This window comes from Pinus tabuliformis, chromosome 3_2 (assembly GCF_031772625.1).
Source record: "Pinus tabuliformis cultivar Carrire ecotype Pingquan chromosome 3_2, CPIR1, whole genome shotgun sequence".
In the NCBI taxonomy this organism is placed as follows: domain Eukaryota; kingdom Viridiplantae; phylum Streptophyta; class Pinopsida; order Pinales; family Pinaceae; genus Pinus; species Pinus tabuliformis.
Window position 1 is genome coordinate 701,985,015 of NC_142302.1, and position 20,821 is coordinate 702,005,835.

General features: G+C 38.5%; 1 protein-coding gene across 1 annotated transcript in view; it reads right to left on the reverse strand.

The window, feature by feature from the left end:
• The window catches only part of LOC149182562 (E3 ubiquitin-protein ligase APD2-like), a 135,365-nt gene that overhangs the window by 80,958 nt on the left and 33,586 nt on the right, over positions 1–20,821 (reverse strand). The window contains exons 2-4 of the mRNA XM_089416884.1: positions 9,465–9,571; positions 9,240–9,362; positions 8,965–9,055 (exon numbers count right to left, since the gene is read on the reverse strand). Coding sequence (XP_089273010.1) covers positions 8,965–9,055; positions 9,240–9,362; positions 9,465–9,571 — 321 coding nt within the window. The remainder of the gene's footprint in view (positions 1–8,964; positions 9,056–9,239; positions 9,363–9,464; positions 9,572–20,821) is intronic.

Sequence of the window (20,821 nt, forward strand, 5' to 3'; positions counted from 1 at the left end):
GTGCTTCTAAAAAGGGGGGGCTATTTCATTCTGGTTGTTGCTCAAAGTTCAATCTTTTACCTGATGTGAGCCTTGGTCATAAGATTTCACACCTTTGAAACTTAATATATTATCTCTTAAATATCTTAATATAACTCAGATTTCACACATCGGTGGTAAAGAGGACCTTGGCATACAACTAGCAGTGAAGTATCAGTGGTGCAAGAAAGCCTATCTGTTGCAGGGAGGTTGAACTCTTTGAAGTATTTTGAAACCTAAAATATTAATCACCACTGGAACTGGAATAATAAATCTGAAACTTGCCATTTGTTCACCGTTTTTTCAAAGGCTAACATTTGTTTGGCAAGGGATATACATTACTAGTGGCAAGTTTCTTTGTTGTAGAGACAATATTTGATTTGGGACTGGTTCATTGAAAAGATCACATACTCTTATCTAAGTCAAGAACCTTTCCTTTGCAATCACCTTGTTGCAAATCCAAATGCTTAAGTAGTTACAGCTATCATATGTGGATTTGCCTCTCTTGAGGAGGTTGTTGGTTTTGTAAAGACATTATCTCTATTCTAAAACTCCTTGATGTGAAGAGCCATTTAATCTATCAAAGGGCTCCTTTTCCTGTGTAATTCCCATTAATAAAAGTTTATCTTTTTCTTGGGGAGCTTGGGATCTTCATCCCTTGGCATCCTGTTTCTCCTTGTTTAAAAGGGAGATCTTCTGTTTGGTTTTGTAACTCACTAAGTTGTTCTTGCATCTCATCTATTTAGCATGCTAGATCTAACTTCAATATTTGCATCTAAGTGCTTGGAATATTTCTTGTCTCTATTTCAGATGCAATTGTAGATCAAAGTGGTGATTTCCTTAATTTCCTATTAGCAATCTCATCTGCCATAATTTACTTTTGTTTACATCATATAAGATTTCACTTGTTCCATTATCTAAGCTAAGTGAAGAACATCTTTAGCTAGTGCTTCTTAAAAGCATTCTGAGTTTTGCTTTAAGTCAGCATTGTCTTTGTTGTTTCATTAATCATTGTCATTAACAAGTAACCTTGTGCTTTGAAGCATTTAACTCCTTTGTGATTACAAGTTTATTGACATTTCACTTTCCTTGAAGCAACATTGTTATCATTGTAGTCCATTGAAATCTTGCATCAATATTTGCATTCTGAGTTAGATTTTGCATTCCACCTAGCTTAGTTTGCATTCACCTATCTGGCTTTGCCTAATTTGGCATATTGTTATTTTGTGAGCACTCTATCTTTACTTGCAATTCTATATTACTGCTCTTGTATTGTCATTTAATTTCCTTGGTCATTGTCCATTGATATTGTTACATTTATTGGAGCATCTCTTTAAAAAAACAAAGTACAAGTTTCTTTTATTCTTGCAAGGTAGATTTTCTGCTCATCTTTTAATATTGTGCCATTTCCTATACTAATACTTGTCTTGCAGCATTATTTATCTTGTGACTTGAAATATCTTGCAAGTGTTGAATCTCTTCTAAGCATTGTTATAAGGCACTGGTTTATCATTGTTAATCTAGTCATTGTCTTATTTATCTTATTTGGATTGTCCTGTTAAATATTTACATTGCTCTTTTAGCAATCAAGCTTGCTAAATAATTTTAATCAAGTTGCTTAGATAAACAATTGCCTTGCCCTTAGTCTCCTAGACTTCTTGTTGCAAGAAGTTTTCCCTTTCTAACTATCCTTAGGGACTACCCCCTTAGCTTATCTAGGAGATAGCTTAAACAGAGTGAGTAGGGAATAGGTGACAGCCCCTACTTTGAGGGTTGTACCTTAAATATTATACCTTGCGGGGTTAGAAACTTTTCCCGCACTTAGGTGTACATCTTAGGCGACAACGGGATCTTTTTCTACTGTTATAAATTATCAGATTTGTAAATTATACTATCTCCCTCTGCTGAACTATTGAAGACTAAAAGAAGATTTGATCAAGGGTTCCCCACATTGGGGTTTGTCCCTGGTTGGTGCCACATATTGTGTCCTCTTGTCTTGGCTTGTCTTCTACTGTTTTGTTTATGTTTTATCTGCATTTTACTATCATGTTGATGTGATTGCTAATCTGAATATTGATACTGGGCTAATAAAGAAATTGAATTCAAATTGCTCTAAGCATAGAACATACCATTGTTGCCTAAAATTAACATAAAAGCACAATAATACTACATTGACCAATTCAACTCAAAGCGGGTGTTACCATTTGTATTGTAATCTAACTCTACTCTCTGTCATTTATGTTATTAGAGTAGTTTCATTTTATGGTTTTAGAATAAATTTCTATTTCATGCTACTAGAGTAGTTCCCTATTTCCAGCATGTTATTTTAATATTTCATTTGAGTAGTAGATTTTATATGATGATTTCTTGAGCGAACACTATTGATATATGTCTTATGTTTGTGAATGTGGATTTCAGGTCCTTGCATGCTATCACTTCCTATCTAGCACGCATCACCATGTGGAGCCAAACGTTGACCATTGAAAATCACTTGAAGACTCCATGCTTGAGGATATGTCAGAGGCTTCATGTACCATCAGAGTTCATATATCATCAGAGTTTTTTAACATTATCATCTTCTATATTGTACTCAGATTATGCAAGCCCTACAGGGATGTTCTAAAGTGATGTTAGGATGATGAATTGAGTCATGTAACAGGCCTAGGTAACTCGAGACATTGTCATCAAGTGAGTACACTCTGGGGAAAAAAATACTTGGGTAATTATTGGTACTTTTTATCACTTAATAATTATCTGAGTACTAGTGTCCAGAGTCATTGTATATTACCATATTAGATCACTTGTAAAGTTTCACGGAATTTGATTAGGTCTATGGGTCAGTTTTGTTATTTTTTTTATTTTTATTTTTATTTTTTTATTTTCTTCCCAGCAGGACAGAAATTTTAATAAATTCTGATTGTAAAATGTAATAAGTGATGTCTAGAGGAGTTGTATGGTGTATGTGTGCTCAAAATTGCACCTTTCACCCTCAACTTTCTACTAAGACACACTTTGAGGGGTAAAAAATAAGTTATGAGCCCTCAAAACCCACTTTTCCTAAGTTTTGTGGAAAATGTGGCAATAAATTAGCCCATAAATAAATTAAATGGGGAAAAATAAGAGAACTCCATGTGACAAAATGACATGGAAATGACTTTGAAATTATGCCTAGTCAAAGAGCAAGTCAAGAGGCAGTTAAGAGATGATTTGGCACATTACATCACGTGAGAGATTGAGCACATGGAAAAATCGATTTTCTAGCTACAATTATGGATTTTGATTTGGGAAGCATGAGGATCTTCTTGGAGGTCAACAAATATCACATGAGATTTTTTGGGAGAGTTGAGTCTCCACTCCACTTCAACTCCACCCATCCCTCACACATGGCAAAGTAACTCCACTCCAAGTTCCACGCAGCATCCAGAGAGGCCCATGCATTCCTTGGTGGCAGCTCAACGCAGGGGAAAGGTGAGATGTGTCACTTCATGGCTCGATGATTGAGATTTGATGGTAGTTAACTCCCTCTTGGTTCACACTTGGCATCTACTTGCCTCACACATGGACAACTCGCATGTCTTGATGGAGATACACTGGACCACCTTAGAGAATTCGATTTTGTTTGAATTTCATGTGTCATGACTCATAACTGCTCTACACTTGGGATTCGATTTGCTCTCCTTGGGATCTTCTCCAAGTCACACTTGTCACATGGTGCCTCTCTTGGGATTTGCTCCCATTTCTCTGTTTAAGTGAGCTTTGGCCTCTCACTTGGTATCTTGTAAACGAGTTATTGGACTTGAGGAGACTCTGTTGGATTGCGAAAAGGTGTTTCAATGATAAGTCAACAAAGGAACAAGACCTTCAATTAGATATCAAGGATATAGGGTTTCCAAAGGAGTTTCTTGTTGAAATTGTAGCTTGGGAGGTATTCCCACAAACTTTGGGGTACTAGGATTGTGTGGAGTTGACCCACGAAAATGAGCTCTTGTGGGCAAAGTACCCAATTGGTGGAATTTAGGCCCAATGTTGTGGGCTAAAGACCTAATTAATAATTGCTTATTCTAATTATTGTTGTGGAGGCACTTTAATGGAGTTAAGAACCCCTAAGTTAATAATTGGAGAGATATAAATATAGGAGACCTAGAAAGAGGTCTCACCACACAATTGCAATTCATCTTGCGAAAACATTAGCCTAGTAAAGGAGCCGCAGATCTGAGGAGGACGAGTTTCTAGGGATAAGATTTCTAACTTTGAAGGAGGACGAATATCCTTGAAGAGATTTGTTTTCTTGAAAAGAAGTTTTGTGCTAAATATTACCTTTGTTTATGTTTAAAGAGGTTACTTGGACCAATTTTTGTATGTATTCTTTGGAGAGGGATAAAGCCCTAATTCTCTGTGGAAGGAGGGTCAAAAGGTTTGTTTCAAAGGTTGGAAATAGGGCCGAGTTCCCTCAAATCCAAGTGCAGAAGAACAAAAGGGTTGAGGTTGATACAGTGACTACTGGCTAAGATAAGAGGGTCTGTACATGAGGTGGGGAGGTCGCAAGGATCTATTTCAAGGCCGAGAAGCCTCAAAAGTGTTGTTGCACAAGGTCAAAATTCCTCAAACCTAAGAAAATGCCAGGAAAGGAGTATTTGGATATGTTTTGTAGCATATGGTTGCAAAGATATTGCGTTGAATCCTGTTCATGAACGTTGGCTTGGACAGTGTTGTTTAAAGGGCTAATATACAATGAATAGTACTGCTAGTTCACTATGAAAAGAAGACCTATTTGGAGCTGGTATATGCAATGTTTCTTGAAAGATAAAGATCACGTGTGCAGAGACAGTGAAGTAGTGATTTCGTTGTGTGATAAGAGGCAAAGGACCTTCCACGTGTAAAGACAAAGTGGACTGAAAGGGCTGATCTATAAAAGCATCTTCAACAAGTAAGTCAAGTTCTATTCTTGTCTTTGGTAGATTTACAATCAAAAGTAGTTGACTTCAAGCCCTAGTTGTTCTTGTATCAAAGATTTGTAAGGGCCATGATCCCTAGTACGATAGCCCTACATTTGTTTTATTGAAGGACTAATAAAAACAAGTTTTTGGCCTACAAAATTTTGTGTACTTTATTGATTCATTGTTGTTACATTTCGATTGTGCAAAGTGCTTGAAGTTGTGTATTTTAGTGTGTTTATGATCGTGATTAGACATAGACTTGATCTGAGATAATAGGAAAAAATCAACATGGTACCAGAGCTACTTTGAAGGAACAATTGAATCAATGTGTGCATAGCATACATCTCAAGAGGGAGTTAGTTGACTTGTTGAAGGATTAACAACATGTCGATGATTGTTGGCTTGAGATATGAGCACAAGTTGGATGGGTTGTCCAACTATCGTCCTTGGAACAAAAGGATCAAGATGGTCTTGTTGGTGAACAATATATGGGAGTTTGTTGACAAGGAGATTCAAAAACCAACAAATCCCAAGGAGTTGGAAGTATATGAAGAGTTGGATGCGAAGGCTAAGCTCATCATCCTAGATGGTGTCAAGGATCACTTAATACCTCATCTAACCGAGAAGAACACTGCACATGAGATATGGAAGGCTCTTCAGGACTTGTTCCAGAATAAGAACGAGAACTAGTTTTTGGTATTGAGAGATACAGAGCCAGGGTGTGGCTCTGTATCTTACAAGGATTTTTCAAGTTCGTGATGAGCTTGCTGCCACGGGAGATAACATTCCTCATTATGAGTTAGTGACGACTACTTTGAAGGGCTTCACCAAGGAATGGAATCCATTTATCAAAGGGATTGTCGCTCAAGATAAGCTGTCAAATTGGAACAAGTTATGGGATGATTTCATCCAAGAAGAACTTTGCAGCGAGGATCTTCAAAAGAAGAATTTTGATGAAGAGTATGGCTCTTGCCAGTAAGATGAAAGGCAAGGGGAAATTCAATGATGGCAAGAAGAAGGATGAGAGCAAAGTGAAATGTTACACATGTGGCAAGCATGATCATTATGCAAGTAAGTGTCCACATAAGAAGAAAGGAGATAATGAAAAGAAGAAAGAGATGGCAATGGTTGCTTCGTTTATAGCCAAGCAAGATGATTTCGCAAGAAGATTCAATGACGAGTTTTCTCTAGTCTCTCATTTCCCAGAGCACCACATTGCTGGGGGTGCTTGGTTCATTGATAGCAGGGCATCGAAGCATATGATAGGATCGCAGTAAGTATTTGAGACCCTGACTAAGTGGGACTCTAGTTTGCACGTGAAGATTGGCAATAAGAGTCAAAAAGTTGTCAGAGGGATAGGGGTTATACCATTCAAGATAGAGTCAGGAGGATTGCTACGAGTTCAAGATGTATTATGGGTACCAAAGCTCAAGTGTGGCATGTTGTTTGTCTCAGTGATTGAGGCTGAGGAGTTTGAAGTATTATTCTAAGATCGGAAGGCAATACTCAAGCCCATTGTCTCTACCTCCACAGGAGTAATCCTTGGAGTCAGGGAGAAGGGTCTAGACTCTATACAAGTTTGAGGGCACGCCTCTAAATCAAGGGAAGAACAAGGTTTCTAAGAATCAGAGGAGTTGAGTTCAAGAGGGAGTTTGCAATTTCAGAGAGAGAATTTGCATACCAAGAAGAGCACATCATCAAAGGAAAGAAAGGAGACTTTCACACTTGACAAGGAGGAACCTTGGAATGGCATGAAGACCTATGAGGAGGAGAAGAAGTGTGAGGCTTCCAGTGGCAAGGACAATTCCATGAAGAGTGATGTTCACAATGCAAGTTACGCTTGCGTGACAGATGACGAAGCATACGATGAATGGAGAGCAGTCGTGCAGGGGGATTTTTGCCCTGTATGGGAAGATGAGATGCTTCTGAGGTATGGTAGTACCTCCCTCGCTAAGAGTGAGTACTGAAATTGTAGCTTGGGAGGTACTCCCACAAACCTTGGGGTACTAGGTTTGTGTGGAGTTGACCCACGAAAATGATCTTTCATGGGCAAAGAACCCAAGGGGGCTTTAGACCCAATATTGTGGGATAAAGACACAAAATTAATAATTGTTTACTCTAATTATTGTTGTGGAGGCACTTTAATGGATTTAAGAGCCCCTAAGTTAATAACTGGATAGATATAAATACAAGAGACCTAAGGAGAGGTCTCACCACACAATTGCAATTCATCTGGTGAAAACATTAGCCTAGTAAAGGAGCCGCAGACCTAAGCAGGAGGAGTTTCAAAGGAGAATATTTCTATCTTTAAAGGAGGGTGAATATCCTTGAAGAGGTATGTTTGCTTCAGAATTTTTGTGCTAAAGATTATCTCTGTTTGTGTTCAAAGAGGCTGCCTAGACTGAGTTTTGTCTCTATTCTTTGGAGAGCGACGAAGCCCTAATTCTCTGTGGAAGGAGGGCCAAAAGGTCTGTTTCAAAGGCTAGAAATAGGGCCAAGTTCCCTCAGATCCAAGCGCAAAAGAAACAGAAGGGCCGAGGCTGATACAGTGACCGCAGGCGCTGATAGGAGGGTCCGAACTTGAGGTTGGGAGGCCACAGGGATCTGTTTCAAGGCCAAGAAGCCTCAGAACAGTGGTTGCACAGGGCTGAAATTCCTTATACCTACGCAAAGTCCAGCGAAGGAGTATTTGGCTATGTTTTGTTGTAGATGGTTCCAGAGATATTGCTTTGAAACCTGTTCACGAATGTTGGATTGGACTGTGTTGTTTAAACTTTAAAGGGCTAATATAGAGTGAATAGTGTGGCTATTTCACTGTCAGAAGCAGACCTATTTGGAGCTAACATATGCAGTGTTTTTTGAAGGATAAAGATCATTGTGAGCAGCTCTACGTATAGACATTGAAGTAGTGATTTCTCTGTGAGATAGGAGGCAAAGGACCTGCCAGCTGTCAAGACAATGTGGACTAAAAGAGCTGATCTGTAAGGGCATCTTCAGCAAGTAAGTCAAGTTTTGTTCTGTTCTTGGGCAGATTGACAATCAAAAGTAGTTGACTTCAAGCCCTAGTTGTTCTTGTATTAGAGCTTTGTAAAGGCTATGATCCCTTGTAAGGGAACCCTGTGTTTGTTTTATTAAAAGACTAATAAAATCAAGTTTTGGGCCTACAAAATTTTGTGTACTTTATTGATTCTCACTGTTGTTACATTTTCGCTGTGCAAAGTGCTTGAAGTTGTGTATTTCAGTGTGTTTATGACAGTGATTAGACATAGACCTAACCTGAGATACTAGGAAAAAATCAACATTTCTATGGCTGAAATGTGCATAAAACGGCAAAAGAATGATGATGTCAACCTTAAAGATAAGGTTTAACATGCAAAAAATGTTAAATTTTGTTTTTATATAATTATTTAATTCACTTCCTACTTAGAGGAATAACACATCAAACATAAATCACTTTTTAGCAATATTTCAAATAAAACCCTAACACTATTCCTAAATGACTAGGAATTAAGAGAGAAGGATAATTTTATTAAAGAATAAGGTTTGAACAATACTACTTTGACCATTTCGACTTTGACAGAAGATATTTAATACCATTAGAAAGTCATTTTAATACTGGCACCAGCCAAAACTGTGTACAGTCTACATCCACGGAAGTAATCAAGGTAATGTGACATATATAATTGGACCCTGTATGGATAACTTATACAGTTAGTGACCCTGGATATGATGAAAATGTGTTTTGAGTTGAGTCAAGGATATGAAGAAAATCATAGTCTATAATACATCTGATTCTCTTTGCAGATTTGATGGCCTCTAATGCATTAGAATGATTCCGGGGACATGTGTTGAAAGAGGATACAGTTTAAATAGGTTAACAAAACTATCAAGTGAATAAAAAGAAAAAAGAAAAATATGATATGGGAAAAAGAGAACTACTTGAATTTACAAGACAAAGACTATTTGTCAAATACATAAAAAGACACTGTGAACTGTCAGTAAAGCGCACCTTGAGCAATTACAAGGAACAGGCTGGAAGCTGATAACACACTGTACTCCAGTTTCAGTTTAGATCGCTTGTTCAGCCAGAAAGACCATTCCTAAACCATAAGAAAAATGGCAGGAACTAAAGTCAGGTTGACCATTCAATATGCAAAGCCTTGCCAGTGGTTTGTCAGTTTTCCTTGACATCTATCAGAATTCCAAACCTTGTCGGTATTGAATCAAGCATCTCCATAAAAGTTGAGATTGCTAAATTAATAAGTTATAGTTAAGTATCTGTGCCTTATGGTAAAATGCTGGCAAAGCAACTTGATGATTTACAGTCCATTCCTTTTCATCATCAAGAGAAGGTTGATTTTGGAACCCATACAGTATGGGCCCTGGAGCTGGTTCACGATTTCGTATCTGCAACAGCACAAGTAGTCAGTAATCATGATTTCAATTCTAAGAAAGAACTGGCTCATACTACCAAAAATAGATTCAATAATGATCTTTTAAGAAACTTACAGAGATTCCCTGTACAAACAATCTATTTGCTCTCAGAATCCGGGAATAGTTGAGCCCCATTTCCAAATGTTCAGAGCCATACAAACCAAACAGCATCCACAGGGATCCTAATGACCATTTAGTGCAAGAACAACACCAGTCAGTTAGTATATAGTAAAGAAACCAGTTTATTTATTATTGGATGACATCAATATCAATATTTTATCTCCTAAATGTACCTCAAATAAACCTAGAGGTAATAAAAATTCGAAAACTGACTTTTCCCTTCCAGTTTAACAGTGCCATAGTTAATGCAGGCCAAATTATAGTGTAAAGAACTTCGAATTAATTGACCTTCTAAAACCAAACATGACATTTCTTGAAAACACTCAGACATGCAAGTAAGCCAAATTAACCTCCAACATACACCCTATTGAAGTTTTTACAGCCCTCTGAGTAAAGCATGACTTTCTATGCATACCAGAATCATCTGCAGCTAAGAGAAATCAGGGATGTACCTCTATTTTGAATCATAAGTGTTTTCCCTGTATAAAAATGGCAGCATATGTGGTCTCATGTCTAGAAAGATTCATATTCTACTACTACCACTGCTTTTGCCTCTTGACAACTCTCTCTGACTATGCAGCCCTTTAAGGTTGAAGTCCTTAGATCTGAGAAATTGAATTGAAGGATGTGCTCATTTCTTAATTCCAGATTTAGTTTTAATTTCCTAGCAATTTTTATACTCAAAAAAAATATTTTTGCAATCACTGAATGTAAAACAAATTGGAAATTTTAACAAAAAATTAAATAGCAGAAGCACACAGTGCACACAGAGGAAATCTTTCACACAACAAATAACCCTCTAATTACTCTTCACTTTTATTATCTAAATAATGAGCGCTCCCTTCCTAGGAAAATGGTCCATAGAAAAAATACTGAAAATTTACAGCAATTTAGAAATTGGCTTTTCAATCCCTAAGAAACCCTGATCTGCACCTTTGTTGGCTTCTCTTCACTTGTGTGGACCTCCAAAAACTCACACATGCATCCTTGCACTCTCCCAACTGTCACATTTGCGGCCTCACACTCTCCCAACCATCACACACGTAGCCCACACACTATCTCTCTTGCATGTGCATCTCCTCTGTGCAAACCCCTGCTCATGCAGCCTCTCTAAATCTGAAACCCACTCACATGTACGGCTCCCTGCAACTCTGGTGCTCAGAAAATTAGTATGTGCCTCCTCCCAATCTTCCTTCTCTGGCTTTTTCTTCACTGTTGCAACACTTCCTTTCTCTTCAGCCCTGAGTATCACAATCTCTCGTGTCTTTGTCCTCTCCTTAGCCTTGCTTTTATAATTTGTCATTGAGCTAAATCCCCAACCTTAATCGTCAAAGTGATGGATGACTAGGATTAAATCATATCCCACTTGAGGTCAATGGTTGAGATTAAACAAATTCACTAAAGTAAAAAATTTTACTTTTTAGCTCAATAGCCAACATAATTAATTAAGTGTTTTTCCTAAGTTAGGCTTAGGCTAAATTACAAAAGCAACTTACTCAATAAAATGAGCAAGTATGCTAAGGAGACTTTGCACGACTCATGCACACTTGAAAGTTGATACTTAGCCAATACAGAAGTACATGTCTGCTACTACAATGATCAACACTGACAACCAAACCTAGCTCATAGTTAAATAAACCAAAAGACTTTGAAAATAAAGTAATCCACTGAAAATAAAATATAATATATCGAATAATGTATGAACGAATGATATGGTTCGGTTACAAATGAGGACCCCATATATATACTAGGCGGGATGCCCTTTCATGCATAGTCATGTCCCAATTAATAGACATGTCATTTCATAATTGTTAATTATTATTATTATTATTATTATTATTATTATTATTATTATTTACTGATATTATTTATATTCATAACATTTCCTTCCCCTTTAAAATGCTATATCCTCAAAGCATATTGATGAAAATACTTGATATCTTTTTTGTCTCGTAATGTCTTCACATCTTTCCCAATTCTTGGAAATGTCATCTTTGATGATATAAGACTATATGAACTTCTAAGTGCTAAGCAAAATTGACGAACTAAAAATTGATCTAACCATCCCAATTTGATCTTCTATAGAATGCTGCACTTATTTGATACCCAAGATTAATTGTTATCATAAGACTTAATTGTGTCGACATCAATATTTTTCAGATCATAAGTCAGTTGTTTCGGTCTTAAGTGATACAGATACACTGACTAGTTGAGATGTCTACTCTTATGATTTAGATGTCAATAAGGAGTTCTTATGACGTGATTTTCCTTTATCATGCTTGTGGTGATTTCTTTATTTATTTTAGGCATATGATTTTCTTCACACATTGATGTTGCTTGGTTGATCTTTGGATCTTCACTCGGAATTTCTATCGCTTGCACAGCAGCATCTGAGTATGGCTTCATTTCAATTAGATTGGCATCTTTCTGAGTCACAAGATTAATGGGATCTGTATTTGTTCCATTCTCCTCTTGAAAATTTCATGGAAATTCTTAAGAGAGGTCATGACCATACGAATGGGCGAGACCATATGAGGAATTAATGTGGGCTAAGATTTGCAGGAATTTTAAAAAATGAAATTGTACAGTATGATAGTGCAGATGGTATGCTACAGACATTTACAAAAAATCATTATACAAACGATGCATAGAATTCAGTGTTTAATGAACTGCACCAAAGACAATTTCAGAGGGTACAGTGGTTAATATGGACAATATGACTATGGTGATGGTTGCAATAGATGATATGGCTGCAATGTTGGACAGTATGATTGTATGGCGATTGTCTCACAGATTTGAATAGATGCATAGATGGATATCGCGGCAGCAGGTACAATGAAGGGTATAGAACACAATAGCAGTGTTGGTGTGAAAGATGTACAAATGAAAGTCGGTAAGTATTTGATGGGTAACTGGTAGAAATCGTATGGAGGGTAGTTGTAGCAAACAAAATTAGTACAGTAGCAAAATTGTACCAAGGGTGGCTATATCGTACAGAATTAATAAAGTGGAAGGTAACAAAAATACAATGGCAGGTGTATGAGAGCAACTGTGATGACAATGACTCGTGTTAACCCTACACTAAGCAATAGTCATGTTACAAGTGACCTTTCCCATGCAATGCTGATTTGGTTCACTAATTCAATAACGATTGTATCTAGCACTATTGTTAGCAGAATTGATACTTGATTGCTTCAATAGGATTTCTGATTCAATAGTGACCAAAGGAAATGGACTATTCGTTTGTTTTCAAAAATTTTATATGCTAGATAATTAATTTTTTCTCTTTTAATATAATTTTTTCTTTTTTTTTTCCTTTTTTTATTTCAGTGGTACGAACATATACATGCTGTAATAATTGATTTGCATGGCAGCCTGTGACCTGGCAGAGATATGTAATCTATATAGTAAGGGTACGTATTCAATGCAATAAATGGCCAAGTATATGGTCAATGTGTAGGAGCCCAACAATTATTTTTTTGCCTGATTTCTCTCTCTCACTCACTTTTTTCTTAGTTGCAGCGTTTAATTCTTCTCTCTATGGATAATAAATGGCCAACTATACAGTCAATGTGTAGGAGCCCAAAAAGTATTTTTTGCCTGATTTCTCTCCTTATCTCTCACTTTTTTCCTAGTTGTTGCAACGTTTAATTCTTCTCTCAATGGATAATTATTCTTTCTACAAACTTTTGAAAATGACCTAGTGCCTAATTTTGGTCAAAGATCGACTTCAGAGAAACTTTGAAAGTTGTGGCAAAATGCCATATTAGACAGTCTTGTTTCAAGTGTGGCCAATGGCTAGAATCAGAAAACAACGCTTTAATAAAAGTGTGGCCAAAGGCCAGGATCAAAAACAAAGCTCTGATACCAAATGTAATATATTAAATAATGTGTGAATGAATGATATGGTTTGATTTCAAATGAGGGCCTCGTATAAATTCTAGGTGGGATGCCCTTTCTTGAATAGACATGTCCTAGCTACCAAACATTCTTTTCATTATGTTAATTATATTTTTTATTATTATTATTATTATTACTATTATTATTATTTATTGATATATTTATGGTCGTAACACTCCCTCTTAGCAAGGAAGGTATTTTGCACCATCCTAGCTTATCTTTGTAGAAGACAAACTTCCCCTTCACAAAGGACTTGGTGAGAATATCTACAAACTGATCATCTATGGAGTTACACTAAAGCTTCATGCTCCCCTCTAGACCCTATCTCTAATGAAGTGATATATGATCTCAATATGCTTGGGCTTATCATGGAACACTGGATTATCCAAGACATTATCACAATAGCCTCCAACTCTTGACAAAATAATCCTATCAACAAGTTGCAAAGCCAAATAAATTCACAACTCGCCAAACTCGCTACCATATACTCTACATTTGCTAAACTAAGTGCCAACAAAGTCTGATTCCTATTGAACAAGGAAATCATTGTTGATCCCAAGCTCTGAAGCAGCACCCTAAAGTGCTCTTCCTATCCACTACACTCCCAGCCCAATCTAAGTTTGTATACCCTAACAACGTCAATCCATCACCACTGACATACCTTAGCCCATACTTAATTATACCATAAAGGTACCTGAACACATGCTTCGCTACAATCCAATGGAACCCTTGCAGTTCCACCATGAACTGGCTCAGGGGCAAAGCATATATCTGGCCTAGTGTTGTCCAAATACATCAAAGAACCAATCCACTGCCAATACAAAGTGGGATCCACCAACTCTGAATTTGAATCACTCAACTTCTTCAAATTGGTGGTCATAGGTGTAGTCAAAGGCCTATGGTCCACCATCCCAAACCTCCTCAAAATATCAAATGCATATTTGTTAAAATTGGCAACTAGGGCCAAACTCCATATGGGTCACCTTATTTATGACGGCAGATATTTTTCTTGGATTCCTCTCTCCGAGAGGTGTAGGATTTATCTAAAGATCATCCAATTCCGACATGTAAAAATGAGGATATGAATTTATTTGTATTATTGACAAATTGTCAAGGTCGGCCAGCAATCAAAACAGGCACTTTTACCCCCAGTTCATCCTCAACGTTGCGTATAAAAGGAGGAGACCTCAAGTCATTATTTGATCATCTCATGATCTCCCTCTCCACTTGTTTTGGGTACGTCCTCTCCAAAGGAGGAGTAGGTGGAAAGAAGGATCTCAAGCCCTAGCCGCAGCAAAAAAAGGAGTCTTGGACAGCATGGAAGAAGGCAAAAAGATCAGTGTACTTCTGTGAATGGGTCGCAGGAGCAGCAGGGATGGCGTGGCACATTTGAAGGGTTATTTTTCTTATGTTAAGGGTTGTTCTTTGGCTAGGTTTGCAGGACTATATTGGAGCTAAACCGCAGTAAGAAGAAGACCTAAAAGACAGCGTACAAGAAGCCTATCAACATGGTTTCTTTGGTTGACGTAGGTGACAGCATGGAGGAGAAAGGACTGTTTCAAGGTATAAGGAGGGTTGTCTTAAATGCGAATTAGTGCCAGCAAGAAGAGTTGTCTAGGCCGAGGATAATGAAAGGATAAACGCAGTGGTTGAGGGCGTTTGTATGGGTCTGTTGCTACAGCAAGTTGCTGAGCTAGGCCGCAAGCCATAGCCAGCAACATGAGGTTGTTATAAGTGTTGCGTTGAGGGTTATTCAACCAGCAAGGAGCAGCGTGGTGGTGGAAGGGTCTCACCTTGGAGAACCGTAGCTCTAGAGGCTTGATATGCTGAAATCAGTTGAAGATTAGAGGGCTGATAAGTATGCCCTTACCTGTGATGCAGCAAAGGAAGGAGGGTCTTGTGGAAGGCAAATGCAGTCCTTTAGGTGACTGTTGGAGCACTTTTTAGGGCTGACTTATTTCTGACAAGTATGCCCTAACCAGTATTCAGAACTGCAGTCCTTGGTGCCAGAATTGCAACTTCATTGTGTCATCTTCATGGTGAAGATCTTTGATGTCAAATCTCCTATTTTGGCAAGTCAGTATTGACTTCAAATCATTGTACTCTATCTCTCTCTCTCTCTGCTAAACTATTGAAGAATATATAAGAAGAATTGATCAAGGGTTTCCCCACATTAGGGTTTGTCCCTAGCTGGTTCCACATCTTGCGTCCTCTTGTCTTGGCTTGTCCTCCACTGTTTATGTTTATGTTCTATCTGCATTTTACTATCATGTTGAAGTGATTGCTAATCTGGATATTTATATTGGGCTAATAGAAAATTTGAAGTAAAATTGCTCTAAAGCATAGAACATACCATTGTTTCCTAAATTTAACATGGTATCAAAGATAGGCTAGGGCAAAGCCCAAGCAAGAGTGAGAGAAAGCAATCTCTAAGAGTTCGTTGACAAGCCTCCTTGAATCCTGCCAGTCTAAAGTATATTCAAGCATGATATGGGCTGGAATATTGAAAATACAAATCCATACATTATAGTGATATGTCTTGATGAACATCTGAAAAATGTTGCATAAGGCTAGATACTATAGCTACAGAGATTGCAAGGCATTAATACCATTTGTTGACATGACGCCTACACATGCTAATCCCAAGGAGCATACCTTGTTGAAACAAGTTAGGTAGACATGACAAGAGATTGAATTCCTCTTCAAGGTTGAAGTGTTGAAGGCTGAAGTGTAGAACTTGATGAAGTATAGACTACTTGTGTTGAGGGGATCAAATCATGTTTAATCGAGGACACTTCAGCCCTATTCAAAGGAACCCAAAGCTAATTTATCAGCCCTCTCTTGATTGCACTTATTGGCATGTAATCTGATCTCTGCATCAAAGACACAGTGAGGACAAACTTTCTAAAAGCTCGCATCCACAGAGATGTTATGTCACAAAATGATGATCACAAAAGTACAATCCTCTGGACACTCGCATGTCATAGAAAGAGAAGGTGCCACAGAGCTCTGGTATGTATATTTCATTATTAATCAAGTGAATATATTAATGCTTTTGTGACAGGTCTGATCTCCAATGCTAGAAGGCTTTTAAGGCCTTCCTATTCAACCATACTCTAGAAGAAAGGAAATTAAAATTCCAAGTTTACTCGTGCGTAAATACTCAGTCCGAAGTTGACTTTGAGGACACTTTGAGCATGAAATTGCACCTAACCTTTTACTCATTCCCGAGCATGAGGCCCAAGCTTCTTGAAGCAGTCTAGCTCTTATGTTCTGAGTTCATTTCATCTCATAAGAACTAAACTTGAGTGTCTGTTGTAAAGAAAGAGGAACCGAGACTCCAGTAAGATCATCACCTTGATCTCAGTATCAGTTCATAGGTACATTTGGAATCAGTATGAGCTCCTCGGTGATGAAATCCATAAAGAATGCCTTGATCTCATACATGGATTCACAGCCTGAATCTCTTATGTCAATCAAGTTGACCTGTGAAATGTTATTTACTTACAACTTTTGAGCACATTGAAAAGGAAGATATCTACAAGCCTCAAGAAGTTTGGATCCTCCATTGGCTTATGAAATGAATCAAGGTGTATTGCATTGGGTCACCGATTCACAGTCCCTCATCATTCCATGTCAAGCACCAGGGGAGAAGTCAGGTTCTCTTCATCAGTTTCCTTTCAATCTTGGAAGTACTTCAATACATTAGCAATAACTCAACATCAAGCATGGAAGGTCATCTATGACTGAAGCATTGGCAATGGATCTTGTTCACAATCGAAGTTGTGAACAAGATATGTAAGTTCGAGATAGTCTGATGAACTTAAGGACAGATCTAATTCTTTTCTTGCACTAACAACTTCTGATGAATTACAAAAGTAGTTGTGTAACAAGTTTTGGAGGAATATCCTGGTTAGGAATGGCTTCATTTCATCAGATGATTTGAAACTGGATATCTTTGATGTAGCAACACTGTTTATCCTCGTGCAGTAGTTGATGTTATACTTCCTCAATTCAAAGGAAGATGATGAAATTCTGAAGTCACTTATCATGGTCATATGGATACAACTGGCTAGATGAGATCATCCTTATTAAGTAGTTTCCTACACATAGCAAAAATCATTTAGCAATCTCATTGTTGAAAGATAAATGACCATCTGACGTATGGCTTCAGAGGGAGCCATAGAGTATTTCAAGAAAGATAACCATGTCTAAGGGTGTTGATTCATGATCATTGATATGATATTTGAAGACTCTAACAATGATATCCTTGTTACTTGAGAGGCAGCATGTTTGGCTGACTTTGATGTATAGACTCAAGGATGAATAGCAGGGTGCAGATGGCTTGATGGATATACCTTAAACAAGCATACATTTCCAATGTTTAAAGGGAGCCATGATGTTTATTGAGATCCTCTCATGTAAGAGGTAGTTGGCTTCAGAATTTGAGATAAAGGACCTAGGCACTACTTCCTAGGATTGGAGGTTTGGCAAAAGCCAGGAGAAATTTTCCTATCTCAAGGAAAATATGTTAGATATCATTTTGGGATTCAACTGCGTTAAGTAAGTCATTCACGTATGACCATTTCCATGAGAGGTAGTCGTAACTGACTAATTTCTCATGATTTTTGAATAGTTCACTTAGCACTCATTGCATCAGGTGATGCTCACAGGGGTGAAGAAGTGGGATTGAAACTAGGTAAATGAATCACATAGCATCAATCACCACTTCCGGGGCTTGCACCCAGTAACCAGGACTTCCCAGGAGGTCACGCATCCCAGAACTCCTCTGGCTCAAGTGCGCTTAACTGTGGAGTTTTCCCCACAATCAAGCCCACTTAGCTTGGTACCCCATTTGCAAAACCTTAGCAAGTATTGTGCCTCATGAACCATTCAAGTAGAGATCCCTTGACTCTTTTTGAATTTATGCTATCTGATTCATTTCACTAGTTTCAGTCCCACTTCTTCACCCCTGTGAGCATCACCCGATGCAATGAGTGCTAAGTGAACTATTCAAAAATCATGAGAAATTAGTCAGTTACGACTACCTCTCATGGAAATGGTCATACGTGAATGACTTACTTAACGCAGTTGAATCCCAAAATGATATCTAATATAATGCATTGCGTAAACCCCCATACTTAAATTGGAAAATATGTTGTGAAGATTTTGGAAAGATTTGGGATGGTGGACTGCAAGACTATGACTACCCCGATGGAACTTAACTTCAAGAAGTTATGTGGTAGTGTTGTCGAACTTGAATTGCGAAATGATTTTGAGTATCGCCAACTCATAGGAGCACTGATGTTCTTGGTGAACTCCCATCTGGATATATGTTTTGCAGTTAATACATTGAGCCAATATATGGTTGAGCCTCATCACACACATTGGATTGGTGACAAGAATCTTCTGAGATATCTTCGGGGCACAATCACTCATGGATTGAGATACACTGCCAGAGACGTGAGGCTGCATGGTTATTCTGATGTTGATTGGGCTGGCAGTGTGGTGGATCGCAAGAGCACTTTTGATTGTTGTTTCTCTTTGGGTTCTGATTCGATATCCTGGATGAGCAAGAAGCAGAATTCGATTGCCTTAAGCACTGCTGAGGCTGAATACATAGCTGCAAACATGGCCTCCTATGAAGCTATCTAGTTGAGGAAACTCTTCAGTGAGTTGTTTAGACATGTGTTGGATACCACCGTGATCCTCTGCGACAACCAGAGTGGGATCTGATTATCAAAGAATCTCGTATTTCATGATCGCTCCAAGCACATAGATATCAGGTACCACTTTATCCGAGATATCGTACAACAAGGAGCAATAAGGCTCCATCACATTGGGATTGATGAGCAAGTCACCGACATTCTGACAAAGCCCTTGGGAAAGGTCAAATTCTTGACTTTCCAAGAACGACTACGAGTCGTGGAGAGACCCTCTTATGAGGGTCTTCTATGATATGGACATTGAACTCTGGGAGCTCTGGGAGCTTTGGGAGGCTTGGGGTACTTCTTGGAGCGATGATAAACATAGGGTGAGCGGTTCAGCCTTCCCCTAGTGGTTTGTTGTGTATAGAGTGAGTGGTTCAACCTTCCCCTAGTGGTTTGTTGTGTACAGGGTGAGTGGTTCAGCGTTTCCCTGTGATAACCCGTGGCGACAAGTAGACAGGATGAGTGGTTCATCCTTCTCCTACTGAGACATCCTACCCATGCAGTCCGGGACTCATGGGAAGTACCTCTCATCTGGCCAATGAGTAGGGAAATGAGGATAGGGACCATAGTACAACCGATGGACGTATCGTGTACTACTATACTCCCTATGCTAGGATGATATTGATCTGGGATCAATTGGAACTGACTTCGGGTCAGTAAGAGTGGTATGACACACTCTCTTTTGATTAGAATTGACTTCGGGTCAGTAAGAGTGGTATGAGACACTCTCTTTTATCTGGGACTGACTTCGAGTCAGTAGAGAAAGGTATGATACATTCTCGATCACTTCTTCTTCTTCATAGTTCAACAGAGCAAAGTAAAGCAGAGCAGAGTAGTGCATTGGTGGCAGAGATAGTACCATCTAGCAAATGGAGTTCTCCCTAGTTGAGAGGAGTGTTAAAATTGGAAACTAGGGCCAAACTCCATATGGTCACCTTATTATGACAGCTGATATTTTTCTTGGATTCCTCTCTCCGAGAGGTGTAGGATTGATCTAAATATCATCCGACTCCGACATGTAAAAATGAAGATATGAATTTCTTTGTATTATTGACAAATTGTCAAGGTTGGGCAGCAATCAAAACAGACACTTTTACCCCCAGTTCATCCTCAACGTTGCATATAAAAGGAGGAGACCTCAAGTCATTATTTGATCATCTCATGGTCTCTCTCTCCACTTGTTTTGGGTATGTTCTCTCCAAAGGAGGACTAGGTGGAAAGAAGGATCTCAAACCCTAGCCGCAGCAAAGAAAGGAGTCTTGGACAGCATGGAAGAAGGCAAAAAGATCAGTGTACTTCTGTGAATGGGCTGCAGGAGCTACAGGGATAGCGTGCCACATTTGAAGGGTTATTTTTGCTTATGTTAAGGGTTGTTCTTTGGCTAGGTTTGCAGGACTGTATTGGAGCTAAACCGCAATAAGGAGACCTAAAAGACAGCGTACAAGAAGCCTATCATCATGGTTTCTTTGGTTGACGTAGGTGACAGTGTGGAGGGGAAAGGATTTTTTCAAGGTATAAGGAGGGTTGTCTTAAATGCGGATTAGTGCCAACAAGAAGAGTTGTCTAGGCCGAGGACAATGAAAGGATAAATGCAGTGGCTGAGGGCGTTTGTATGGGCCTGTCGTTACAGCAAGTTTCTGAGCTAGGCTGCAGGCCATAGCTAGCAACATGAGGTTGTTATAAGTGTTGTGTTGAGAGTTA